The sequence below is a fragment of the Ictalurus furcatus genome, chromosome 13 (genome assembly GCF_023375685.1).
Source record: "Ictalurus furcatus strain D&B chromosome 13, Billie_1.0, whole genome shotgun sequence".
Classification (NCBI taxonomy): domain Eukaryota; kingdom Metazoa; phylum Chordata; class Actinopteri; order Siluriformes; family Ictaluridae; genus Ictalurus; species Ictalurus furcatus.
In genome coordinates, this window is record NC_071267.1 from 812,339 (window position 1) to 839,572 (window position 27,234).

At 40.0% G+C, this 27,234-nt stretch overlaps 4 protein-coding genes and 1 long non-coding RNA gene across 10 annotated transcripts in view; 3 read left to right on the forward strand and 2 right to left on the reverse strand.

The window, feature by feature from the left end:
* Nucleotides 1-21,849, forward strand: part of LOC128617180 (uncharacterized) — a 96,554-nt gene extending 74,705 nt beyond the window's left edge. Inside the window, exons 13-19 of one of the 2 annotated variants that reach the window (XM_053640216.1) lie at nt 20,411-20,449; nt 20,623-20,715; nt 20,900-20,995; nt 21,238-21,256; nt 21,341-21,398; nt 21,495-21,569; nt 21,671-21,849. In XM_053640216.1, the coding sequence (XP_053496191.1) occupies nt 20,411-20,449; nt 20,623-20,715; nt 20,900-20,995; nt 21,238-21,256; nt 21,341-21,398; nt 21,495-21,566 (377 nt within the window). In that variant the 3' untranslated portion in view covers nt 21,567-21,569; nt 21,671-21,849. The remainder of the gene's footprint in view (nt 1-20,410; nt 20,450-20,622; nt 20,716-20,899; nt 20,996-21,237; nt 21,257-21,340; nt 21,399-21,494; nt 21,570-21,670) is intronic. The other variant, XM_053640217.1, reaches the window with a different exon arrangement.
* The window catches only part of LOC128617184 (CD276 antigen homolog), a 158,540-nt gene continuing 136,172 nt past the window's right edge, over nt 4,867-27,234 (forward strand). The window contains exons 1-11 of one of the 2 annotated variants that reach the window (XR_008387532.1): nt 4,867-5,164; nt 7,791-8,135; nt 8,231-8,581; nt 10,867-10,971; nt 11,072-11,167; nt 13,249-13,341; nt 13,856-13,930; nt 14,577-14,693; nt 15,735-15,845; nt 16,280-16,354; nt 16,979-17,431. Coding sequence is in view for 1 of the 2 variants with exons in the window: in XM_053640224.1 (XP_053496199.1) it covers nt 5,107-5,164; nt 7,791-8,135; nt 8,231-8,581; nt 10,867-10,971; nt 11,072-11,167; nt 13,249-13,341; nt 13,856-13,930; nt 14,577-14,693; nt 15,412-15,491 (1,320 nt within the window). In the remaining variant the exon portion in view is untranslated. The other variant, XM_053640224.1, reaches the window with a different exon arrangement.
* On the reverse strand, nt 21,847-24,279 carry LOC128617201 (uncharacterized). Of its 2 annotated transcripts, none has more exons than XR_008387533.1 (3): nt 23,512-24,279; nt 22,979-23,198; nt 21,847-22,889 (listed from the first exon to the last, which is right to left on the reverse strand). It is a non-coding gene; the product is annotated as an uncharacterized LOC128617201 (long non-coding RNA). The 2 variants fall into 2 exon arrangements; XR_008387534.1 differs by having other exon boundaries at nt 21,847-22,786; nt 23,512-24,277.
* LOC128617196 (kelch-like protein 10) lies at nt 22,687-24,421 on the forward strand. Of its 3 annotated transcripts, none has more exons than XM_053640250.1 (5): nt 22,687-22,827; nt 23,003-23,152; nt 23,299-23,396; nt 23,559-23,623; nt 24,267-24,421. In XM_053640250.1, the coding sequence occupies exons 1-5, from the start codon at nt 22,791-22,793 to the stop codon at nt 24,373-24,375; spliced, it is 459 nt and encodes a 152-aa protein (XP_053496225.1). In that variant the 5' UTR covers nt 22,687-22,790; the 3' UTR covers nt 24,376-24,421. The 3 variants fall into 3 exon arrangements, with proteins under 3 accessions (XP_053496225.1, XP_053496224.1, XP_053496223.1); XM_053640249.1 differs by having other exon boundaries at nt 22,727-22,827; nt 22,976-23,152; XM_053640248.1 differs by lacking the exon at nt 22,687-22,827 and having other exon boundaries at nt 22,872-23,152.
* The window catches only part of LOC128616779 (7-methylguanosine phosphate-specific 5'-nucleotidase-like), a 3,989-nt gene continuing 2,712 nt past the window's right edge, over nt 25,958-27,234 (reverse strand). The window contains exon 8 of the mRNA XM_053639568.1: nt 25,958-27,179. Within this exon, the coding sequence (XP_053495543.1) occupies nt 27,051-27,179 (129 nt within the window). The 3' untranslated portion in view covers nt 25,958-27,050. The remainder of the gene's footprint in view (nt 27,180-27,234) is intronic.

Genomic DNA, 27,234 nt, shown 5'->3' on the forward strand with positions numbered 1-27,234 from the left:
GGGAGCAGATAATCCAGCGTGAACTAACTCTAAACATGGACCGTGACTATGACTACTAAACGAACTAATCTAACTCTACGATAATCTTCCGCGTTGTGTGCTGGGAGGCGCGCGGTATATATGTGGACATGATCAGCGTCTAAACTGCTAGCAGCTGAGGGCAATACAGACACACGTGAAATCCCAGCCAATGACAGAACAGGGAGGAGACATGACAGAAACATAAACAAAACACACGTGTCCAGATGTCACTACTGTCAACAATGGAAAAGCAGGTGCTCGCGCATTCGCGCTTAGAGCACACTGCTTCAAGGGCAAATCATGACAGAACCCCCCCCCCCAAAGGCACCCCTCCCGGAGTGCCATAAGTCATCCCATTTCATTGGCGGCCCGGCCCCCTGGGCTGAATGTCCCAAGCAGAGCCAGGAAACCGCACGGTGTTCTTGGCGGAGCAGGGAAGCGGAGCGACATCCCTGGCTGAACAGGGAGGCAGAGTAACGACCAAAGCCGGGCAGGGAGGCTGAGCAGCTGAAAAGGAGGACTGAGCGACGACCTCAGCTGAACAGGGAGACTGAGCGACGTCCACAGCTGAGCAGGGAGGCTGAGCGATGACCACAGCCGGGCAGACAGGCTGAGCGAAGCTCTCGGCAGAGCGACCTACTCAGCAGAGCCTGCAAGCTGAACTTGGCTGGTTGTGTCAGCAGACTCGGGCGTGAGCTGAACTTGGGCAACCGGGTCAGTAGACTTGGGCGTGGGCTGAACTTGGGCGACCGGGTCGGTAGACTTGGGCGTGGGCTGAACTTGGGCGACCGGGTCGGTAGACTTGGGCGTGGGCTGAACTTGGGCGACCGGGTCGGTAGACTTGGGCATGGGATGAACTTGGGCGACTGGGTCGGTAGACTCGGGCTTGAGCAGAATGTGGTCGGCCGTGTCGTTAGACTTGGGCGTGAGCAGAACTTGGTCGGCCGTATCAGTAGACTCAGGTGTGAGCAGAACTTGGTTGGCCGTATCAGTAGACTTGGGCGTGACATCAGGAACTTGAGACTTGACTTGGACTTCAGAGACTGGAGACTTGACTTGGACCTCAGGGACTTGGTCAAAAAGGGTCGATAAACAAAACGAGAAACATGAACTATGACGAGGAACTGGGAGCGGATAATCCAGCGTGAACTAACTCTAAACATGGACCGGGACTATGACTACTAAACGAACTAATCTAACCCTACGATAATCCTCCGCGTTGTGTGCCGGGAGGCGCGCGGTATATATGTGGACATGATCAGCGTCTAAACTGCTTGCAGCTGAGGGCAATACAGACACACGTGAAATCCCAGCCAATGACAGAACAGGGAGGAGACATGACAGAAACATAAACAAAACACACGTGTCCAGATGTCACTACTGTCAACAATGGAAAAGCAGGTGCTCGCGCATTCGAGCTTAGAGCACGCTGCTTCAAGGGGGAATCATGACAGACAGCATAATCTAATTATGGACCTTACTCTGAGTAAGATAGTAATGTGATTAAGGTGTTTACACGAGTCAGTTTTAGTGCCTTTCATGGACCCGTTTTACATGTTATAGAACATAATTAGATTAACGGCACACGTCATTACGTCATCACCTTAATCGGATTAAAGTAATTAAAAATTGCTGTTTACATGGTAGTTTCTTAATCAGAGTATTTTCTTAATCGGGTTAATAGTGGATTATTGTTGTCCATGTAAACGCACTGACTGAAGATGGTGTTAATGATGGTGTGATCTCTGACCATTCCTCCATGTGAGGGATTTTCTCCTCCACCGACATCGAGTTGTTGATCTCAACAGGGTAATAAAGATCAAACAAATCCGACATCTGCGTAAAAATAAAATAATAAAATACCACTTCAATCTGCTGATTTGTATTTCTTTCAGTCCTCATGAACACAGACGGTTGTTATGGTTACCTTGGCTTTACAGTCCTCGCTAATGACAGCGCTGCTGTGTAGAATACCTGAGGAGGAAAAACACAACGTATTAACATCACGTCACGTCATTTCAACCAATCAGCAAGCTTTCCTGTGAAGAGGCGGTCCTTCCTGTGCGTCGTCATTTTGGAAAGAATAAATGCCCCAGGGGTAAAGCGCTAGGATTAATGCCGAGTGTGTGTGTGAGTGTGTGTGTGTGTGTGTGTGTGTGTGTGTGTGTGTGTGAGTGAGTGTGTGTGTGTGTGTGTGTGTGCGAGTGTGTGTGTGTGTGAGTGTGTGAGTGTGTGTGTGTGAGTGTGTGTGAGTGTGTGTGTGTGAGAATGTGTGTGTGTGTGTGTGTGTTTGTGAGTGTGTGTGTGTGAGTGAGTGTGAGTGTGTGTGTGTGAGTGTGTGTGTGTGTGAGTGTGTGTATGTGTGTGTGTGTGAGAGAGTGTGTGTGTGAGAATGTGTGTGTGTGTGTGTGTTTGTGAGAGAGAGAGTGTGTGTGTGAGAATGTGTGTGTGTGTGTGTGTGAGTGTGAGTGTGTGAGTGTGTGTGTGTGAGAATGTGTGTGTGTGTGTTTGTGAGTGTGTGTGTGAGAGAGAGTGTGTGTGTGTGAGTGTACTCACCATATGAGGTAGGACAGCGTGTCCCGTTGTGAGCAAATCTAGTGAGCGTCATGTCGAAGTCAGAAATCACCTACACACACACACACACACACACGTTCACATCACACGTTCTCGGAGGAAACCGGAGAACCCTGAGGAAACCCACACGGACACGTGTGTGTACCTGCAGTGCATTAGGTCCTTCTCTCCGCATGTGTTCGATGATGGTCTCCACTCGTCCTCCGTCTCTCATACGCACCGACGCGTGCTTCAGCTCCGGAATCTGCAAAAGAACACCCTTTAACTCTATTAAACCCATTTTATTATAACCACACGGGCGGATCTTTACTGTAATAAAGATCAGTTTTACATCCGCTTTCACACACCGCTCCCGATGCCGAGCTTTATTACACTTAATAACGACTACAAACTACAATAAACTACACCTCAGTTCAAATAAAATAACTAGTTTCATTTATATCATAAATTTCCTCAAAACCACAAAACACTAATGGACATCAAAATAAGTGAATAAATAAGTAAGTAAATATATATATATATATATATATATATATATATATATATATATATATATATATATATATAATCAAACGTAAAATAAAATAATTATTATTATTAAACTTTACACCTTCAAAATGGCGGCTTTCCCGCCAAATACACATCATTAATCTAGTTTGTTTTCTTGTTCCGCTCGTATACCGACAAGCCCCGCCCCTAACCTACTAGCCTGTAACTGTAATCCGGAATACGGGTGGGGAAGCGCACATTTTCCCAAACAGCTAGCGACGACTCTTACCATTTTCAACAAGATGTTCAGAACTATGCGCATTCGTAAAGATGAAAATTACTGTTTATTTATTTATTTATTTCATTCACCTCACAGGGACATTAATAATGAGGAGGAATTTAATAATAAGCTGGATGTGTAAATAAAGCGAGCAAAACGGGGTTCAAAATGACCCTTTAGGTGGCCGACAGAAAATTAATGTTATATATGATTTATATAGACTTCTGGGTATTTGATGGGGCCCCTGATTCCCTGGAGCCCTAAGAGGCCGCTTACCGCGCTTTAAGGGTTTAGTCCTCCTCTACTGCCGCCTGACACAGTACATATCTTTATATATACAGTATGTCACAAAAGTGAGTACACCTGTGACATTGTTGTAAATATTTGATTATATCTTTTCATGTGACAACACTGAAGAAATGACACTGTGCTACAATGTAAAGTAGTGAGTGTACAGCTTGTGTAACAGTGTAAATTTGCTGTCCCCTCAAAATAACTCAACACACAGCCATTAATGTCTAAACCGCTGGCAACAAAAGTGAGTACACCCCTAAGTGAAAATGTCCAAATTCGGCCCAATTTTTCCCTCCCCAGTGTCATGTGACTTGTTAGTGTTACAAGGTCTCAGGGGTGAATGGGGAGCAGGTGTGTTAAATTTGGTGTCATCGCTCTCACACTCCCTCATACTGGTCACTGGAAGTTCAACATGGCACCTCATGGCAAAGAACTCGTCACATTCTCTCTCAGTCCTCGCTGTCTCTCATGCTTTCTCTTTCCATCTTCTTCACTGTGATGAACAACAAGCACGTAGCACATTCCTTCAGAAATCTCTCTCTCTCTCTCACATACAAACAAGCTATGCACGCCCACACACCCACACACACACACTCACACACACACACACACACACTCACACACACTCACACACACACACACGCACACACAGTGCGGATACACATTCCTGTTACGCAGCGTTTATTCCTGTTATCAAATTGTTTTTCTCTAAAAAATAAAGTTAAACCACTGTTTTTCTCAACTGTGTTATGTCCATCATTTATCCAGTTTCTTAATTAATTACATGATACATTTTTTTTATAAAGTTGAGGTTTGTGTCTAAAATGAAAAAATGGCTTTGCATTTAAAACAAAACAAAACAAAAAACCCACCTTGTGTGCATATATAGTGATTTTTTTTTTCCTGACAAATATCAATAATTTAAACTTGCAACCAACCTTTTTTTTTTTAATAAACACTTTTGTGAGAAGAAAACAAAGGAATTAGTTGACATTGCTTTTAAACGTGCTTTTTAAAACACATGATTTTTGGTAACAGAACAGAGAAAAATGCATCCATCTCCCACTTTAAAACCTTGTAAAAATGAAATGAAGTCACCTGAGATTGACCAATATACATTTTGAACAGTGAAGTAAATGTGTTATATGTGTGTTATTATGTGTTATATGTGTGTTATATGTGTGTTATATGTGTGTTATATGTGTGTTACGGCCTATGTATGTATAAACACAGAGCTACAGCAAACAGATTATGGTGCATGTATTTATTTATGACAAAATTGAATCAGATTTGCCAATATACATACTGTTAATAAAGATTATGAACACTACAAACGTTTATAAAATATGCTTCTAGGTGTTAACAGAGGCGGTTCCCACAGAGCAGATTGTACCACGTGATCTGAAAAGTTAAAGTGAAAATTAAAGTTGTTCTCTTTGTACGGAAACATGGAGACTGATCTGATGCGTTGTTTTTATCTGTTGCTGTTGATGGTCATCTGTGACGGTAATATACAGCATTATTCTGCTTGTTAGTGCACTGTGACTTCACTTTGAGTTATATGGAGCTAAAAGGACAGTATAGGATGTTATTTATGTGAGGAGGATGGGTTTTCTGTGCTTCAACTCTGGAAAAAGAAATGCAGAATTGAGGGACTATAAAACTATAAACTATAAAAAATAATAAATAGTTCGTCTGTGAAACTGCCAGTCAACCAGAAGTAATTTCTAATTGCTGAATCACTAAAATCCAACACTAGTGAGTATTGTGGCACTGGTTAAAAAACACAAATAGAGGGTGTAGTTCATGCGTAGACTGGTTTTTCGGGAGGAACGAGGTAAGGTACAAGGCTCAAAACATTTCTAGAAGTCACAAGACGTATCTTAGATGTATCTAATTCACATTGAATTGACTTCATGAGGACAGAATGAAATAGAATTTAGAGTTTAGTTATGTATTTACAAAATTTTACAATTTTATTTAAGAATACAGAAAAAAAACTAAAGCCATAGCAATGAGTCTGGAAATAGACATGAGGAATAATTATTATGCATGAAATTACTTTTCTCATTTTTATTACTGTAAATATCACCAAGTATCAGTTTACGGAAAAAGATGATCAGTGATTGGTTTTAAGAAATACTGATGATCAGTGATTGGTTTTAAGAAACATTGGTGATCAGTGATTGGTTTTAAGAAACACTGGTGATCAGTGATTGGTTTTAAGAAACACTGGTGATCAATGATTGGTTGTTGGCTTTTCACACTGTTGGTGAGTCGAGTGAACCTGCTCTCTCAACTCATACATTTAACAGCTGTGATGTGAGCAATCTCAAACATCTGCTCAAGATCACTAGATTCATTACTATGATCCTGAGCCTGCTGGTGCGACAGTACAGGCACTTGTAGCGCCTCCCTGAGGGGAGGAGGGTAAATAGTCCATGAGTGGGATGAGCGGGGTACTTGATGATGCCTCTCACCCTCTGCAGGCATCTTTTACTGTGGATTTCTGTAATTGTTGGTAGCTGGACACCGATGATATGTTGAGCAGTTTTCACCACTCGCTTGTCAGTGACTGAGCAGTTTCTGTACCATACTGAGATGCAGTTTGTCAGAATGCTGTCAATGGCACAGAAATAAAAATTCACCAGGATCTGAGGAGATAGATGAGCCTTCCTCAGTCTCCTCAGTGAAAAAGGCACTATTGTGCCTTCTTGACCACAGTGTGTCACGTAATTGAACGTAATGGAGGTTAGAATGGATGCAAATGCAGATAAGAGTTTAATTAAAGAGAGGCAGGAAGACAAATCCAAAATGTGAGACAATAGCGTGGTCAAAAACAATCAATGGGTCGGGCGATCGGCAAACGGGCGTAAACAAGGCAAAACAGGAATCGAGAACGAGGGCGAGAACAAGATCAAAACTGTAACAAATGAAACAAGAAATGCTTAGTACATGGAAAACTCACATAATACTTTGCGAAGTACATAGAGACATGAGGGATTTAAATGACAAATGTAATCATGGGTCAACACAAAACAGCTGAGACTAATAATGACACATACAGGAAACAACCAATGAGGGGCGGAGACAGGACAGAAATCACAACAAATGCATGTGTCATAAGTAAACAAAGTCAGTGTCACTGAAACGCTGTGTGCTCCAGCTCCAGGGGAAATCGTGACAAAACCCTGCACCCAACCAGCCAACCCCCCCCCCCCCCCCATTTTTTGGTTATTGAGGGCCATGTTGTTATTGGCGTACCACTCCACCAGGTGCTGGACCTTGTAGGCTGTAACATTGTCTTTGCTGATAAGGCCAACCACTGTGTAGTCATCTACAAAATTGAATATTGGTGTTATAACCATAGGCATGAACCCAATCGTGGGTGTACTGGGAGTAGAGGAGAGGGCTGGGTACACAGAACACCAGTGCTCAGAGTGAGGGTGGAGGAAGTCATGTTGCAGAGCTTCACAGACTGTGGTCTGTCTATGAGAAAGTCCATTATCCAATTGCAGAGGGAGGTACTGATGCCAAGGTGGGTGTGCTTATTTATCAGCTCAGCTGGAGTGATAGTGTTAAATTCTGACCTGCAATCAATAAATAGCATCCTCACATTGCTGTTATCCAGGTGGGTCAGGGTTAATATCACTCTGAACGATAGAGAAGAGAGTAACACCACCACTCCTACCCAGAGAACACAACCAATTTTACTGTCTTGAGTTCCCAGACACAGACAGCTTACTTACTTTTAAGAAGTCTCAATCAGGTTATTCCAGTCCATCTCAGGGCATCACAAACATTTACCCATTCACAACTATGGGAAATTTAGAGTAACCCATCTCTAAAGATTGTCCTTGCTGCAGAACTAAAAGTTCAGGGAGTGGAGCTGGACCTGATCTGACTCCTCCTATAAGCTTAACCTTAACCTTAACCCTAACTCCTAACTCAGGTAAAATCAGGTGGATCAGGTCTGACTCCACCCCCTGAACTTTTGGTTCTGTCAGGAGGAGTACTGTACTTTCATTTACCCAGTGGCATGTTTTTGTGAGGGTGAAGGAAACTGGCATTGCCTGGGAAGAATAAAGAACATTAAGTCAACGTCTGTTAACTGTGTTTTTATTCACTTAAGGGTTCCATGTCCATGGTCCGTCTGATCCTCTCATTGTCCAGCTGGGAGGCTCAGTGATGCTGCCCTGCTTTGTAGAAACTCCTCTACCAATGCAAGAACTGGAAATAGAGTGGAAAAGAAATGACTCTGAAACTCTAGTGCACTTGTGGCAGAATGGAGAGAGTCATCCGGATTCTCAGAACCCGAGTTATCGTGAAAGAGCTCATTTCTTCATTGAGGAGATCGCTCAGGGAAACCTCTCTCTCTTGCTTATGAACGTGACCCGGGAAGACACAGGAGTTTATAAGTGTGCTGTTTACACAAACCATGACTCCTATGAAACTCTGATTGAAATAAAGGAGATTGGTGGGTAAATTCTTTCACCTAATTCACATGATGTTCCTTAAAAAAAACATGAATTAAAAAGGAGGTCAATTCTGTTTATGTAATTCTCATTTCAGAGCGTTTGATCGTGTCTGGAGCCCACGTCATATCTGCGTATGCGGGTGAAGATATCACTCTGAATTGCTCTGTAGACTCACATATCCCAGCGGAAAATATAGAACAGGTCTTATGGATGAAAATGGATGGAGAGATCTTAGTGCTGCTCTATGAACATGGTGAGGTCCACACAGACTCGTCCCATGAGAGATACATGGACAGAGTGGAATTGTTCAGTGCTGAAGAAAGAAACAAAGGAAACTTCTCATTGAGACTGAAGGATGTCCGAACTGACGATAAAGGGCTGTATACATGTTCAGCATTCTCTGGGGCATTCTCAGATAACACAACTGTGGAAGTGCAGCAGCTGGGTAAGTCACTGTTTAATGTACACATCATGTAAAGATGTACCAGAGCTGAGTGCTGAAATACGCTGGAAGTGGATTATCATGACTAAAATCATGTGCACTCTCTGGGTCATGTAATGGAGACAAGTGTAGAGTAAAGTTTAATGAAAACGGAGTAGAATAGACAGACAGAACAAGAACTATGAACGCGTGTCAGATCTAAGGAACATAACCATAAGATGACAACATAAACAATCGCAAGACACTGTGCGCTGTGGAAAAGGTGACTATATACACAAGTGCTAATTAACCAAAACATGAAAACAGGTGCAAACAATCATGTGATGGGATCATGTGTGGTGCAGTGGCTGATGGGAATCATAGTCCAGTGCCTATTTCTGCATATACAAGACACTTTCTCCTGTCAGTCACAGTAGCTGCATTTACATGGACAATAATAATCCAATATTAACCCGATTAAGACCATACTCTAATTAAGAAACTACCATGTAAACAGCAATTTTTACTTACCTTAATCTAATTAAGGTCATAATCGAATTAAGACAGGTGGAGTACTCCTGTTTTAGTCACATTATGGACGTGTATTACAGACATGTACACACCTTGATCACATTATGAACGTCGTGTGAGAGTTTTCACCGCATTTTGCGACAGGACACGATCACACACGGCAGTTTTACGGCAAACAAGAGAGTTCAGCTGCGTCCCAAACCGCATACTTGCCTATGCTAGGCCTGTAGTGGGGAAAAATACATGTATCTCGGCTACTATATAGACGGTAAGTTTGAGACGCAGCCCACAGCTTCAAGCAGTTTTCTATTAGCACGTACAGCATGACAAATAATTAACTGCATTTAAAGCGTTCGTAAAAAAATGTAATAAAAACACCCAAAACTGTATACGGTTCCATAACGAAGATGAACTGTATGTTGATACGTGAAATTCTGGAGGGAGTCGGACGGCGTGGCGCGGTGACGTAATGACGCGGGCTGTTAATGAAATTATGTTCTAAAACATGTAAAACGGGAACATGACAGGAGTATTCTAAAAGCGACTCATGTAAACACCTTAATCACATTATTATCTTAATCAGACTAAGGTCAATAATTAGATTACTGCTGTCCATGTAAACGTAGTCAGTGACGCTGTCACGTAATGGAGGCTGAGATGGAAGCTATTGCAGGTATGGCAGTTTAATTAAACAAAGTCCAAAGGATTATGCAGAAATCAATAAACAAAGACAGGCAGAGGTCAGGGAGAGGTCAGGTGATCAGGCAAACAGGCAAAACTAGGCAGGGCAGAGAATCGAGATCAACAGAGTAAACAAAGGTCGATGATCAGAAAGCAAACACGATATAAGGCTTGGACATACGACAGAGACTAGGCAGCTGAACGTTGTCACAGCTCAGTCTTATCAGAACTCAATTTCCCAAGATGCAACACTCACTTCTCATGCACGCAGGCGCTCACCATCTCCGGAGTTCTGATCAGACACACCTGGCACCAATCACACAAACACACTCTCACCGCTAGTACTTAGGGATGACATTCACCTAGAGTCAATGCGAAGTATACGTTCAGTCAACTCGTTTCTCTGCGTTACCAAGCCGATCTAGTTAGTCTTCTCGTTATCCTCGACCCTTGTTTCTGGTTTCGACTACGCTCTCTGCCTGACCCCGTTTGTGTTGTTCGTCCGATCGCTTGACCATTGCCTGTCTTACGACTACATTTCTTGAACTTCCCGATACCACGCTCTACACCTGCCGCCCGCTCCTGCTTCCGTGCCGATTCGAGGTTCGTGACAAACGTAATACTTCACAAAGTCATTGTGTAGAAGCAGTCTCTTTATACTGTGGAGTGAGTGTGTGAATTGGATGCAGGTGTGGGTGATTAGAATGAATGAGTGTTCTGGGAATTGCAGTCCATGGTGGCCATGTTTGTAGGCCACAGTGCAGGATGGGAAATGTAGTCACTGGTTTACTGTGATATGACAGACGCTAGCCAACCGTCAGCATCTGTGAGGTCATGCACTACCTATCCTCTATGTGTAAGCGCATTATTCCTGCATGATATCAGTCCCTTAAAATGTCCATTGATAGCTCCAAGATGACTTATTTATTTATTTTTAAAAGCATTTTAACTGTAATATGAAAATGTATTTATTAGGAAAACAGGTCCACTAGTAAGTTGATGTGATGAACTATTTTATAATATCACCAGTTCTTTATTTCATCACAGATATTACAGTGTTATAATGTTTTAATAACTCTGGTGTTTGTGCTACGCAGGTTTTTCCTCTATGCATGTTGGAATTTTTGTTTTATGTGCACTGGGATTTGTAATTGGATCACTTATCCTAGGATACTTCTCTTATACATCTTTTAAAAACCATGGTAAGTCTGACCTTCATTTTATCACTTCGGAAGTTTGGTAAGGTTACATTTCGACTTAATAAAGTAAACTTAATATAAATGTTCTTTATTGTGTTTGTAGATGACAGCAGAAGAGCCCTAGCTATACAATTGGGACATGTAATTTGTCCTAATATTACTATGGTCCTTGTCTTCATACTTTGGAGTGTTACTGACGGTAAGTATCACTTAGACAACGAGTGTTGCTGGTAGCTCAGATAAACTGTTCACAGAGCAAGTTCTCAGCTTGGTCAGTGAATGTGACCTGCCCCTCATCTTGCAAAAGAACTTTCATCTGTTCACGGCTAGTGAGGACGGAGTGGAGAACCTTTTATTCCCTCTGCACAGGCCACAAAGCCCAGAGCATCAGGGAAAATGGCTGCCAAGAACTGGAGGAAGAAATGACAACCTCAGCCAGCCCAGCACTATGAGATGAGGTGTGAGTGGTCACAGACCTCTGACTGCGCCTTCACAGATGTGTAGTTCTTCAAGCATCTGGGAGAACCATGGCCCTGATGGTCTCTCAGAAGAGAGCGTGATGACTCACCATCTCAATCCTCTCCCATAGAGAAAAGATGCAGTTGCTGGATGTGCCTGTGGTCCTCCAAAGGTCTTTTTAGACCTGTACTAGCCACAATGCATAGTGCTTAAACTGTGCCTCCCTATGACACAAACAGCTCCCTCACAGACACCTTGGCAGATTATTATTCAGTCTATAGCCTCTCCAACAGCCTACCGATCCCAAAGAGACAGCCATCATCTCAAGCGTCCACTCAGGGCCCAAACAAGCCTTCAGAGCCCAGAGGCACATAGGTTAAGAAGTCCTTCAACCTCAGTGTGGCACAAAGAAGCCAGGCTGATAAGGCTGGTACCTCATGAGGTAAGCCATTTTGGCTTCTATTCTATGAGGCTCATTTTGAAGCAGAGACGCAGTGACTGGAGAACATAATTCAACTGTTCTGTGGCGCCTGTGGCCCCTCCCTATATGCATGGATCTCCTAACTCAGACTCACTGGGAAATACTTCAGCCTCATCCAGAAGGTCTGGCTCTGGGCCTGGTGTGTGAGAGGTTCAATCTGACCACAGCCTGGTTATCTGATAGTGTTATGACCGTTCAGAATGCGAGAGCATCAGTTATGAGATCAGACTATAATTGCAAATGGCGTCTGGTTTAGGAGCGGTGCACAGCCTCAGGCTCAGTTGCTTTCCAGTGTCCCGTTCCTACAGGAACTGCTAGATAAGGGCAAAGCCCTGTCCACCATTAAGGAATACCTGGCTGCCATTTTAGCATGCCATGTAGTTTTGGGGAACAGGATTGATGAAAGGGGCTCCTCGACTCCACTACAGTCTAAAGCTTTCACTCCAAGGGACTTGTCTGTGGTGCTGGATGTATTATCAGAACCGCTGTTCGATCCTCTGGATCAGTTAGATCATAAAGCACTTTCTTTGAATATGGTGATGCTGCTGGAACTGGCTTCAGCAAAGTGCATTAGTGACATCCACGCTGATAACCATGCTGGTAAATCCATCATGTATGCAATTTCTACGGGGCGAGGCTCAGGTTTTACTGGAACCTAATCCTACATTCATCCCCAGAGTTATCGGCACATCACTGACGTGTCAGGTGGCTGGCGTAACGGAATATTGTTTCTGAGGGACAACGTGAAGATGCCTCACTCGTGCCCCCAGAGAACTGAGGATATGGTTGTGACCTAAAGATATTCAACCCCTTGTTGTCTCCCCCATCTCCATCAGTATTATGATAGAGAACACACCACTGTACTGCCAAAGAGGAGACATGAAAGAAATTAATTCAGAGGTGCCATTAATATCTTTAAAAAATAAAGTGGTTAGCACGTTGGCCTCACATCTCCACCAGGGTCGGGGGTTCGAGTTTGCATGTTCTTCCCATGCTGTGGGGGTTTTCTCCCCAGTCCAAAGACATGCACGGTAGGCTGATTGGCGTGTCCAGCCATGTCCGTAGTGTATGAATGGGTGTGTGAGTGTGCCCTGTGATGGATTGGCACCCTGTCCAGCATGTACCCCTCCTTGCGCCCCATGACCCCTGGGATAGGCTCCAGGTTCCCGCGACCCTGAAAGATAAGCGGTACAGAAAATGCATGGATGGAATAATTGACAGTAATAGTAATTCAATAAAGAGACACTATTGTGTCGTATTAAACTCAGTGGGGTGTTGGTTAATAAACAGTTTCTTTATTGGCTGTGATACATTCATTAATTCATCGATTTTTCCTCCAGGGTTTTTTACAGAAGCAGCAACTTGTTCAGCACTGAACGGTGTTCGGATCCTTTTTCTACTTTGGATTGCTCTCCACTTGAAAACATTTGAAGGTATGAATTGATGATCTCATGGATAAGTGGTCTTATGAGATCTTCTCAGTTATTGGCATTATGTAAATATATAGCTACAAATCTGAAAGAATAATCCATTTGTAGTTTAAATTCGCAGTAAACACATTTATGATATAATCCTTTAATAAATTGTTTTGTAATCTAGTTTTCTTTATAGAAACTGTGTAATGTTACATAGCAGAGCAGGAAATAATGACTTTTTGAGTATCACTGCCATTACATTTAATCGTAAAGTGTTAGATTTGGCACTTTGTTGGAGGCTGTTTAATGTGACACGGGATCAGCTGCAGGTGTGTATAAAGGTCTGCATGTGTGATAAAGTCATTTAAATATTTATTTTTACTTTCCATCCCTCACCTGGACCCATCCTAGAATTTCATGCACAGTTCAGGATTACTTTAGTTAGGCTTTTTGAAACTGGGAATGAGGTATAATGTGGGATTTATGAAACACTGGCCTAATCAGTACGTACTGTGTCCTCATTATATTGCAGGTTATCCCGGCCAATTAATTAACCGCTTGGCAATTCAACTACAATATGCAGTGATAAGTGTTGTTGTTTATTCACGTGAGTATCAAACCATTATACCATTACCATCTGCAGGATCTTATTTCACTCTTGTATAAAGTAAAAAGATAAGAAAGTAAAATGATTTGAAAATCATGTCTTTGGAAAAGATAAAAATGAATTAGTCTCTATTTTTATAATTTCTAAGACACAAATTAAAGTCATTGTCAGGAGGTAATTATCCGTATCAGCATCTTGGTCTATTATCTTTTATCACATCTGGGAAAATGATATACTTTGGTTTAACCCCTTGCTTGGGGTAGAGAAGTCATTTTAAATGCACAGGTCTGATTGTGCTCTATTAAAAAAGAACGAGGCAGAGCTGTTTGAATGTGACTGCTGTTCTATATGTGACTGGATTATAATTGTTCCAGTTCTCCTCCAGTGCAGTTTACTTCATCTGAGTAAAACTTTAAACTTCATTATTAAGGCTTCTCGCTGCAGTTGATGTGATAATGTCTACCGCTTGAACGATCCATAAATCCAAAACTGTAATATTTTTTATATTATATTATATTATTTATTTCCTTTACATGTTTTACTGCTGTATGTCTCTAAGCAAAGCGTTTCATATTTTTGTTTACAAAGCACTGTATGTATTTGTGTAATATATACTAATATTATTTTTGCTTGTGTTATTGTCTAGCTCTTGTTGTGGATATCTGGTATAATGTAAACACTGGAGGGAAAGTGGGGCTTCTGATATGTCTGCTACTGGGGCCACTTTCTACTCTTCTGTATATTCTGTATCTTATCACTAGTGGTAGGTGTTTCAAGCATTTATTGTTTTTATATTAAACATTTCTTAATGTGTGCGCGCACATGTGTGTGTGGGTGTGTGTGTGTGTGTGTGTGTGTGTGTGTGAGAGAGAGAGAGAGGTACATCAGTTCTACATTATAGAATTAATGTACAGATACATTCCAGAAATGTTATTACATGTTTTAAACAATTTCACACATACTTAATCAGTTACCCTTTTATTCCTGAAAAAAGGGTTGTGTTTGTGCTTTTCTTACTATATTCCCTCCCCAACAGAGTTTCTACACTGATTACTCTTATTCCATGACATAGTGAACCGGTATCAGGATTTATTTATTAATAGACACTTCAGAGTACTTCTGTAAGTTCAAGATCAAAATCGAGGATAACTCAGACAAACGTCTGTGTATAATTCTAAAATAACTTCTAAAATAACTTCTAAAATAACTTCCCTGCTGATGATGTCCTGTTGAACATCTTTGTGTATTTATTTCCTTTAAAAAACTTTAGATTTTGACATTAATTAACTGTGTAAATTTGTTAACCTGCAGCAGGTGATGAGGGTTAAACACATGGCATGTGGAACAATATAGAATTAATGCTCATAAAAAAATAAATAAAAATGACCACAAATACTGTCCCAATTCCTAACTACAGATTTCCTTTATACTGACGTGTGTGAATTCCTCTGATTTTCTGTTTCTCAATCCTCCTGAATCAGTTCTGGTGTTGAGGACAACATTATACTATTCATGGTATTTTATTTATCTTTCACAACAAGTGAATAATTCAGTTCTGTAATTATTCACATGTAAATGCATATTGTAATTTGCTGTATTTCCATATTAACACATCGTAGTTACACAGGTCCTTACACTGGAATAACAGCACTGGTGTATAACTGTAATGTTACCTTTTGTTTCGGGTAGCTGCCATAATACCTGGAATATAAATACCATTCATGTGTTTTTATTTATTGCTCTTTAAAAATGCCTTACAGACCTCTGAAATAACCTTTTAATGATCCTCTATTTTCCAATACAGTGTGCCGTGGAAGGACTCTACAAAAAGGAGCAAGCTTAAGTCACATTATTACAGAACTCAGCAATTTTCTACGACTATTTGTTATTATAAATACATATGAATTTCAGTCAGGTAAGAACCACTTTTTGCAGGTAATGTTATATTTGATTGACATGTACGTTTCATTAAATGTACTATTATATTTCCCCAAGCACTTCTTATCCTAAAAGCTATTATATACAGAATATAAAACATTCAGACTGCATGTATAGATGTAATGTAACTGATTTCACACACTAAAGCTTTTAAAATTCTTGATATTTTAAATATTTAAACATATTCTCTATATTTTGTTCCCTCATTGTCCAGACCTACTAACACTTACATACAGTACCCTAAAATCAGTCTCATCCCACAAGATTTCAGTTTTAGTCGTGTGTGTGATCAGCCTGGAGCATATTAGCTTCATCAGCACAATTACAAACACAAATAATAATTTCAGATTAAATCTGAACCTTCTCAAACAAAGTGCTGTATTAATGTAATGAACATTCTCTGTTTCTCAGGACTCCTGATGTTGGCACTAATTCCAGTTTTTGCACGGAATTTTATTTACCGTTGTTTATATCATTTATCTATATGTAAGTACATTATATAATTCTTTATTTGACTCATTTTAGATCATTTATTTTTGCCAGTCCAACATTACATTACATTAGATGTAATATGTGTTCATAACTATATTATTTTATTTTCAGTCCACAGACATTACATTATTTAAAACTCTTTATGTGTAGATAACAGTTAACTGATTACACAACTCCATTCCTAAAAACTTTTACATACAGACTTTGTGTGTTGGTCAGGAATACAGTGAATTCAAATGTTTACATTAATAAATGTATTATTTTCACAAATGTACATGATTCTAAACACATTTCACTTTTGTGTTCATATAAAATACATGATATACTGAATTCTAAATTGATTGTAGATTTAGTTTGAATTTAATTTGTTTTAACTTCTCTCACTTCTCTCTGGCTGGAAAACTTGGATAATGTTAGTGAGGAATAAAATCATGCTTGTGATGGTATATTCCATCAGATTTGGGTATTGTATTAACAGTTAAGTAGCTTGCTAGCCCTGCGCTAACACTGCAGTACAGAAATCCTGGTACGGAGCGTGCAGCAGATTTAATAACCTCAGTAAGACCAGTGAGAGATGTGTCATGTGAAGTGTGTAAAAACACTCGTTTGTTTTTGCAGATTTACTCTGGATATCATCGAGAATGATCCTGGAGGTTGTAACTGCATCAGCGTCGATCTACCTCCGTTATGTCATTGTGGATAATGTGAAAGGTAAGCACCAGTCCTGCTTCAGTACTGTTTATTGGTAGAGGAGATGCTTTTCCACTGGATCGTCCTCACATGGTTTCATGTACAAAAGAAGTTATAAATGTTAAATAGTTAATCAGGAAGCCAAGAGGAAGAAGGTAATAATAATCCAGTACAAAATCACGACCATGTGTTTTATCTTTCAAAGTGTTTTTACTGCAATTCTGTGGTGAATTGTTTATACAGTAACTCTGTCGTGATTGCACTTGTGTAAAAATGTGTCTTTTTCTCACTTTGTAGAGCGTGACGCGCTGACCTGTGCGACTGCATTCCTCCACATCTTGACCATGATAACATGGTTTATAAGAATAAAGTATTCATCAGGTATTCATTACTTTTCTCATCCTTTTCAAATACTTTTTATTTTAATAGCATGATTAAAAAACTAATAAATTCAGATCAATTCAAAGGAAGTGGTTTAAACTTAATTAAAAACGAAACATAAATTTTAAATCCAGTGTTATATTAAGCAGCATACATAAGACCTGCACTACCTGAATAACAGTAACATTATTTTTATTTTATCAGAGGTTAGTTACAATAATTAGACCACTGCTCAGGTGAATTCTCAAATCAGAAAGTGTTGATTCATTTTCTATAACAGTATGGACCTGAGTATTTATGACTGTAACATAAATGTTTATATTAATGCACTCACTGCAATACTGAAAGTTATTGTTTCTGTAGTAATAGCTCGTTCACAAGTGGAGCTTCATTGGTATTGTTGATATTGTTGTTATTGTTGTTATTGTTGATTGTTGTTGATATTGTTGTTATTGTTGATTGTTTTTAAAATTGTTGATATGGGTTTCTGTTAGGAGACATTTCTTTAGCATTTATGGAAGGAGTATCGAGTAGGTGCTGTGTAACAGTCAGTAATTTCCAGGTTTTTTTGATGTAAGAAAATGAAATCAAGATAAAATCATGTTAGAACCTTTTCTACCTTTATTGTGACATTTTAAACTGCTAATTAAAGTGAAAACAATAAGAATCATTTTAGGGAAAAAACCCCGAAAAACAAAAAACTTCCAATCCCCAGCTTGCATAAGTGTGCACACCCTTTATAACTGGGAATGTGTTAGTGTTCAGAATCGACCAATCACATTCAAACTCATGTTAAATACTAATTAGTGTACATCTGACATCAATTAAAGTGACTGATTAACCCCAGATAAAGTCCGGCTGTTCCAGTAGGATTCTTCTGACATCCATCTGGAAAAGCCCTGGACCACAAAGAGCTTACAAAGCAAAGCAGATACGAGATCTCATTGTTGAAAAGTATCAATCAGGAGAGGGTTACAAAAACAATTCCAAGGCATTGGATATTCCATGGAACACTGTAAAGACAATAATCAACAAGTGGGGAAAATTTTATTACAGTAAGAAAATATTACTAAGAACAGGACGTCCCTCTGAAATTGATGAGAAGACCCGGGGAAACAACTACAGCAACATTAAAAGATTTACAGCATTTTCGGGCAAGTTCTGGTTGCTCCCTACATCAACAATCTATGTTATGGGCTATGGGGTAGGAGGGGCAAGACGGAAGCCTTTTTTAACCAAAAAATAAATAAATAATAAAACATCCAATCTCCCAAGACCATGTGGAATCATGTCCAGTGATCTGATGAGACCAAAGTTTAACTTTTTGCCCAGGATACCAAAAGCTGGAACTGGGGCTTTAATCAGGGTGGAGGGAATAATGAGTAGCTTTGGCGTAAAACCTTAAGGCTTCTGATAAAACACTTAAGATGAAGAGGAATTTCACCTTTCAGCATGATATTACACACACCTTGCAGGTGCAACCTAGACACATCATCTGTGATGTAACCTGGGGTCATCGGGTGTTACGGGGCTTTCAACATCATACACCATTGCCCGGGCGACCCAGGCAAACCCTCAGCAGCCAACCTCAATGGGGAGGCAGCGGGTCTTCTATCACCTTACCAAAAAAGATTGAATGCTGTGATAAAATCTAAAGGTGCTTTAACTAAGTATTAGTTTAGTTTAGTGTGCAAACTTATGCAAGCAGATTATTTATTACTTTTTCCCCCTAAAATGATTTGTGAAACAATATTGTGTTTCACTTTAATAGGTTAAATTTTCACAATAAAGGTAGAAAAGGTTCTGACATGATTTTATCCTGGTTTATTTTTTTTTAAATCACAAAAACCTGCCATTTTAACAGGGGTGTGTAAACTTTTTACATCCACTGTATTCTGTAGGAGCTGTACACGGTCATTCCCTTACCATCTTGAAGATAAAGAGAAATATATAAAAGAAGCCAGAAATGGGAAACTCCTCTGTCCTGGAGATTGTTCTCATGAATGTTCCACAACATTTACTGTAACTACAGCCATGGGGAAAAAGAAAGTACACCCTCCTTCAATTCTATTCTTATTTATTTTCAGGAGTTAAATAACAGTTGCGTGGTCCTCACCAACTTCTATAAACAAATAAATAAACTTAGATGATGATAAAAAAAAAACCACAACAGGTTCAAATATGTAGTCGTTTATTCCCTAAACGTAAACCAAAATTCAGAAACCAGGTGGGGAAAAAATAAATACACCCTTCCTACTTCCACGATCATTAAGAGAGTAATAAACAGCCTGGTGTTACAGATGAAATATCAAGAAACATCAAGAAGTGTGACTACCTCTATAAAAGCAGAGCTTATGGCAGTTTGGTGTTCTGGAGCACATCATGACAAGAAGAAAGGACATCAGCCATCACCTCAGAGAGGAGATTTGTTGCTGCTAATCAGACTGGGAAGGGTTATAATTGAAATTCACCATTCTCCAGAGAGAAGGATGGAGAGCCTTCAAGACAGCTGCCTTCTCTTCTCAGGAGTGTGCGTTCCAGCAAATTCAGCCCAAGTTCAGACCGTTTAATCCTCAGAGATATAAAGAGAACCCCAAGAGCTTCATACTGTGGCCTCTGTAAGCACATTTCTGGAGTATTGGCGTCTGTGAGATGTTTGGCCAAAGCATCTTGAATGGTCCTTGCACCGCTGTATCTAATCATTCCGAGTGGTTTTATCATTCAGTAGTTGTGAGTAATGTAATGGGTTAGACAGTTAGAAATGTGGCGTCCATGTGCATGGTTGTGAATGTCCTGCTGAAAGGGTCTGATTTTGACCAGCTCCAGTTACCACTGCTGTGCAGGTTTGGGGTTCCACTAGTGCGTTGTTATTTATATGGAATTGGAAAATGTGTACTGGATTACACAGAAGGGAACAGGTTTTGTTTCTGTTTTCACAGATCTCATATAAATTCACTGATTTCGCTTTAATCACCACAGGTCGAGTATCTGACTCCAGAAACACTGGGACACAGCAACGTAAGTACAACATTATTTTCTGTCAAAGTAAGAAGATATTTCTGTCTCAGTCAGGATATAACCGAGTTATATTCAGGCCATAAAATACCGTTATTCTATATTTATAAAACAACACACGAAGTCAAAAGAGAAAAGTGACTGTTTTGTCTAATCCTCATGTCTTTGTGTTACAGGTTTGTCTCATTTGGTTGTGTTCATGTTTGGATCAGTGGTGGTGGTTCTTGTGAACGCGGTTGTGTTATTAGTGGAGCTGATCCTAAAAGCGCGTGAGTGAACTCTATAGTCCATGATTTTAATAATAATACTACAAAAATTCATCACAGTAAAAACATTAGTGTGAAATTACTGACATTAAAGTAATCAGAAAAATGTTATTGAAACCAGTCCAGTTTAATGTATATACGTACAGAACTACAATTTCTTTTCTTTTCCAATTATGATTGTAAATAGAAACTGGCCAGCGTACAGTGGATCTGCGCGTCGTTCTCCTACCGACTGAATGCGTCTTTGCTGTGTGCTGCCTTGCTTTACAAATATCTGCTTTCTGTAAGTAAAATCTACAAACACGACACAGTGTGTGATCTGATGTAGCTGCTCTGTGTACTTTTTCTCATTCTATTGTCGTATCAGTAACAGAAATAAAGACTCTGACTCTGAATATATCCCTTAGATCAGACTCTACACTCGGATTATTTACAGTCGGATCGGTTTAGTACTTGTGCATGCTCTAAACACGACCAGTTTCTGTTCTAAAACACTGTCACGTTTTCTTTCCCCATCACACACAGGGAAGGAGAACAGAAAAAGGTACGTGAGTATTGTTGAGGAACATGAATGTATAGATAGATGTTTAGATAGACGATAAGATTGTTTTTGTTCTGGTTTTTACAGATTTAGAAAAGACATTGACCGGCTGGGACGATTGTGTGGGTGTAAACAGGAACACAGGGTGAGTACGTCACGGTGTAATATTAAACACGGAATAAAAAACTGATTAACATCATTAACTTGTGCGGTTTTTACATTAAACATCATACAAACGCAGGACTCACCTCCACAATGTGATGAACGTGAACTTGAGAATCTGGCTCCTGAAGCTCAGACCTCAGGGTCTTAGCAGGTAAGAAGAAAACAACAACAACACAAGATTGTTCCAGGTGTTATTACTGAAATATGAAATGAAAAGATTAATGAATCATCAATGATTGTGTGCGCATCTAGAAAAGCAGAACGTACGGCGGTTTGGTGTTCTGGAGCACTCGGGTGTATCTCTACATCACGCTGAGAAGAAAGGACATCATCCATGACCTGAACAGACTGGACGCACTCGTCTGATCACCTCAGGGATTGTTTTAAAGATGCTTGTAATGTGTTGTATATAAATATATATATATATATTTACGATCTTTTGTGTGACACTTAAATGTGAGTTTCTTGTCTTCATGTTTGCGCCTCCTGTAGAATAGTTTTTATTATCTAATTTCTCGATATAATGATTGGATTTATTTATTTATTACCTGTTTTGAGACATTTTATTTGATTGTTTTTTATTGTTTATTTTATTTAGATGCTCAGAGTTTATATTTATATTCAGTACACATAAATCAGATGACATATTATATAAGAGTGATGCTGGAAAGGTATTATAAGTAATGCATTTCTATAATTGTATATAACATTTCTTTATTATTTTTGTTTAGTTCTTTTGCATTTCAAGAGTTAAGTCTGATTGCAGCGAGAGGAAACATGGCGTCCTGTATGTTAAAACAATGAGAATTCTTTTTCTTTCTTTCTTTAAAAATAAAATCTGTAAAGTTGTGTAATGCATTCAGACAGGTGAATGTGGTGCTTCCGGGTTTATTATAACATCAATGTCATTATAATATGCTGTGTTTGATGTTGGGAAACTTAAATTAAACACTAATCATGAAATCATGTTGTTTGAGGCCACAGCTTAGTGACATAAAGCAGAGGGTTTATTTCACAGGCTTCTCTCCGATAAATAAAAAGTACAGTAATAATAATAATAAATATAAAACAATGTCCCTCAATAATAAATAAATAAATAAATAAATAAATAAATAAATAAATAAATAAGAGAAGCTACTGTTGATTCTGAGATCCTTCACTATGGCGTGAGCTGGTTCTAAGAATGCTGGAATTCTAGAAGTTCCGGTCTATGACCTTACTGGCCAAGGTAAGAGTGAAATGCGCTCACTTTCACTGATCTTTACCACCGAGTTATACTTTTCCAGACTTCTTCTCCGCCAACCAATCAGTGTTCACCTGGAGGCCGGTTAACGCACAGCGCTGTAGATAATCATGACCTGCAGTTAGCTTCATGGTGGACATGAAGGTATCAGTGGGTACAACACAAGGTACAAGTCAGTCCTTAGTATCTTCTAGACCAGTCGAGTTTTCAGAGCTGCTCCAAACACGACTGCACCAATTAAATAAATAAATAAACATTAATTAAAATGTTACAGTCCCTGAGGGAACCTGAAAGCTTGAATTGGAAACACCCAGAACCTTCTTGGTTTTCGGTTCCTTTAGATCTACATCTGTGGAGGACTCAACGGAAACGAGTGCCTTTTCACGGCCGAGTGTTTCGAACCTCGTTACGATCAGTGGACGCGAATCGAACCGATGCCCATCCAAAGCTGTGTCGTGGGCGTCATCGCTCTGAACAACCGAGTGTTTGCGGTAAGAACTTCCAGCGCTGAGAGTCAGTGAAGTGTCTGTAATCGCTCTGTAAAGGATGGGAAGGAGGCGTGTTTCTGTTATCACGGTTTGTGCTCTTGTATTAATGCACATCATTATGTTATGTTATTTTATTAATGCACATTAAGCCCACAGTCTGCAGAGCGTCGAAGCCTACAACCCTCATACCAACTCCTGGAGAATGCTTGCCTCCATGTTTAACCCACGAAGGAACTTTGGCGTCGAGGTAACGCACCAAACACCACATGGCTAACTAATTTATCGTTTCTTTTACCGAGGCTGGATCCATCAGACTTCCTAACTCCAAGCACTGGAATAAATTAATGAAATTAGTCGTGTACCTCTTCACCATGACGCCGCCTTCTTCTTCCTCTTCTTCTTCTTCCAGGTGATGGACGGCCGCTTGTACGTGGTTGGCGGCTACAAGTACTACGACGAAGAGAGCGACGACTGGTACGAGACGTATGGTGTCAGGTCCAGAAATCTGCCGTTCTGGAGTTAAGATATAAATCGAGACCAGGATCAGAACTGTAGTGATGTCTAGTGATGTTTCCTTGAAATTCTAAACTCATGGTATTAAGTGAGGTAGAAAACATGACATGACGTGCTATTATTTAAAAATAAATAAATAATCGATGACCAGGTGTCCACCCCAAGGTGGACTGTTTTACTATAAACAGCACGTCCTGAAGTGTTTATTATTCCTAAATTTGAACTTATTATAAAACTTTTATTATAAACTCCTTTGTCCAGACTGTTACAAAGCACCGACACTGGAGACTCCTTCCATGTTAATGGACTTTCCTTTTAATGTTTATGTGGCGTGTATAAACGAGCTGTTACTATAGAAACGATAACACTATTGTCAGAGCTGCTGTTACAGAGAACTAATCAACACCTTCTGACCCAATCACGATCCAGAACTCAGCAGCGTTGTGCTTGAATTATTTTTGTATTATTTATTATTATTTTGTATATTATTATATATTTGTATTATTCATGTAATTATTCTGTGTAGTAATTCAGGACCCCAGGCTAAATGTGCTACAGTGGTGATTAAAAGCATAACGCATGTCATAAACGTGATTTCCTGCAGGTTCAACGTCCAGGACATGAATATCGTCCGCGGTGCGGTGAGCTGCTGTGTGATATCCGGGCTTCCCAACGTCACCAACTACACCATCGCGTACGATGACCTTCTCTAGACACGGAGCTTTTAAAACGCTATTAAACTACATCCCATTGGCAGAACCTCTGTCTCCAGCTGTTTTATTCCGAACGAAGTCAACATGATTTTTTTTTTTTTAAACATATCTGGCACATTTAGGCTGGCTTCAGACATCACACACATACACACACACACACACACACACACTTTGATTTTTCTCACAGACAGGAAGTACTTTGGACTTGTTCACTCGTAGCAGGAGACAGACATCAATCCCAACATCTCAATAAAATAAAAAATAAAAACACTTAAAGAGTACAGCGCTCTGTTTCCCTGTTCAGCCGAGAAGGTCGCTCTGCTTTCCTGCTCTGCCGTGTACGTCGCTCTGCTTTTTTGTTTCGCCAAGAACGCTGTGCGGTCTCCAGGCTCTGCTTGGGACATTCTGCCCAGGGGGCCGGGGCCGCCAATGGAGATGGATGTTTCATGTTCCCCTGGGGGGGGTTCTGTCACGAGGTCTCCTTTAAGCAGCGCGCTGTGGAGCATGTGAGCGCGCGTGCACGAGCAGGTGCGCGAGCACCTGCTTTTCCCTTGTGGACAATCGTGACATTTCGACACGTGCATTTGTTTATGTTTCTGTTATGTCTCCTCCCCGTTCTGTCATTGGCTATTGTTTCACGTGTGTCTGAATCGCCCTCAGCCGTCAGCCATTACGACGCTGAGTATGTTTGTATAAATACCGCGCGCCTCCCAGCACACAGCACGGAATACTGAATGAGTTATAGTCACTTAGAGTCCTGACTATAGATAACCATAGTCATAGTTCATGTCATGTTTCGGTTAGTTAGTTTAGTTCACGCTGGTTTCTCTGCTACCAGTCCCGCGCTATTGTTCATGTTTCTTGTTTTGTTTCTCGATCCTGTATTTCCGTGACCGCGACCTTGATTCCTGCCTCGCCCCTTTATGCCTGTTTGCCGATCGCCTGAACTTTGCATGTTACTGGATTACGTTTGTGGATCAGGTTTTGGATTTGTCTGCCTGTCTCTCTCTTAAATAAAACTGTTCATACTGCGATTGCATCCTGCCTTATCTCCGTTACATCACGATACGTGACATACACACACACACTGATTTTTCACACAGGCAGGAAGTTCTTTGGACTTGTTCACTCGTAGCAGGAGACGGACATCAATCCCAACATCTCAATAAAATAAAAAATAAAAACGCTTAAAGATGGTTTGTGCACTAAAATAATCTAACGCTGAATATTTTCGGTTATTTCAGCAGGAGTGAAAACGGTTTCAACGATACTAGACGTACCTATATTTCTACCGTAGCTAACGATAATCAGCACGTCGGTGTGAAAAAAGCATAACTTGAATAATAATAATAATAATAATAATAATAATAATGTGATGCTGTTTTTTGCTCCTCCTCCAAATTTTTCTCAAATCTCACATAACACAGAACTCTGATACTCAAACTGTTCTCCCATAACGGACTGGCGAATCTACAAGTAGCTGTGAGAGAGTCTCTGGGTTATAAATACAGCCAGAAATTCTATTTACACACACACACACGTGCATTAAACCAATTCCTCTCGGAGACGAAAACCACTCAGGATTTTGTCTTTTTTTCTAAAAATGAAAAATATCAGAGCATCTAAAGTGGACTTGCACTGTTTTTTTTAAACGTATTATTTGTATTTTGGAAACAAGAAAATAATGTGGCCTTCGTTCTCCATTCCGTACACATGGAAAGATGTGACAGACGTTATTTTATTATTATTTTATTTTCCATTTTGTAGTAAAGCTCTTTGGTGTGAACTGGGAAATGTTCCTTTGTATAAACTGTGCAGGTTTTTGTTTGTGCTGCAAAACAACTTCAATCAATCAATAAATAAATAAATGTTCTAGTTTTGGTCTCTTACTTAACTACGTTACTGTAGTTGCAGTTCACCTGGAAGGCAGCAGGGGGCGCTGATTATCTGAATTGATGGAAAACAAGAACACGGCCACATCTTTTACATTCACGAGCTTCTGATTCTTCAGACAAAATAAAAAAGAAGACAATATGCAAGTTCTTAAAATGAGATTTAAATAAAATAAAAGTACAGCTGAAAAAGGTACAGAATTCTTTTTTTGTGCGCAAAATATTCAGTTGGTCCATGTTTTAGTGTATCCAAGGTCAAAAACACATTTTAATTCTCTTATAATTTATGTTACACAAATGAGAGGCAACAAAAGGCTGGAAAAGTAAAGTGCTACTGGAAAGAAACAGCTGGAGGTAAACTGGCGACAGGTCAGTAACGTGATTGAGTATAAAAAGAGCCTTGCGTTGTCCCAGTCCCGACTTTTTGAGACATGTTGCGGCCATCAAACTCAAAGTGACCTTATTTTCCCTTTAAAACGGTCCATTTCCTTAGTTTAAACATTTTAATATGTTTTCTATGTTCCGTTGTGAATAACATACGAATTTATCTCCTGTACGAGATTACAGCGTAGAGTGGAGATGGACGTTTTAATGTACGAGTGAAAATATCTCAAATGTTTAGATATGAGAAACTCACCCAATTTATAAAAATGTATAAAAAATAATATAAAATCTGAGGGGAAAAAATAATAAAAGAGACGCCATTACAGATGATCCGAACCCCAGCTTAATCCTGATTGGCCGCTGGCTGGGATGCTGGTTTCCCATTGGCTGGGTGACCTTTCAGACGGGCGCGTGGTCTCGTTTCTCCGCTGTGATGTAATTAAGTATCGCGTTTGGGACGTCCAGCGTCTCGTCCTTCTCCAGCACGATGTCATAAGACCTGACGTACGCCTCCCTCCTCTCCTCGACCTTCACACGTTAAAATATAAACGATTCGTGTTACAGTTATAAACACGTGATTCAG

Bases quoted from the DNA above. Each gene is read 5' to 3' on its own strand.
- LOC128617196 (XM_053640248.1), top strand. From the start codon at position 22,927: ATGTTACAGTCCCTGAGGGAACCTGAAAGCTTGAATTGGAAACACCCA. The intron at 23,153-23,298 runs GTAAGAACTTCC...ATGCACATTAAG, and splicing joins TGAACAACCGAGTGTTTGCG to CCCACAGTCTGCAGAGCGTC. The intron at 23,397-23,558 runs GTAACGCACCAA...TTCTTCTTCCAG, and splicing joins GAAGGAACTTTGGCGTCGAG to GTGATGGACGGCCGCTTGTA.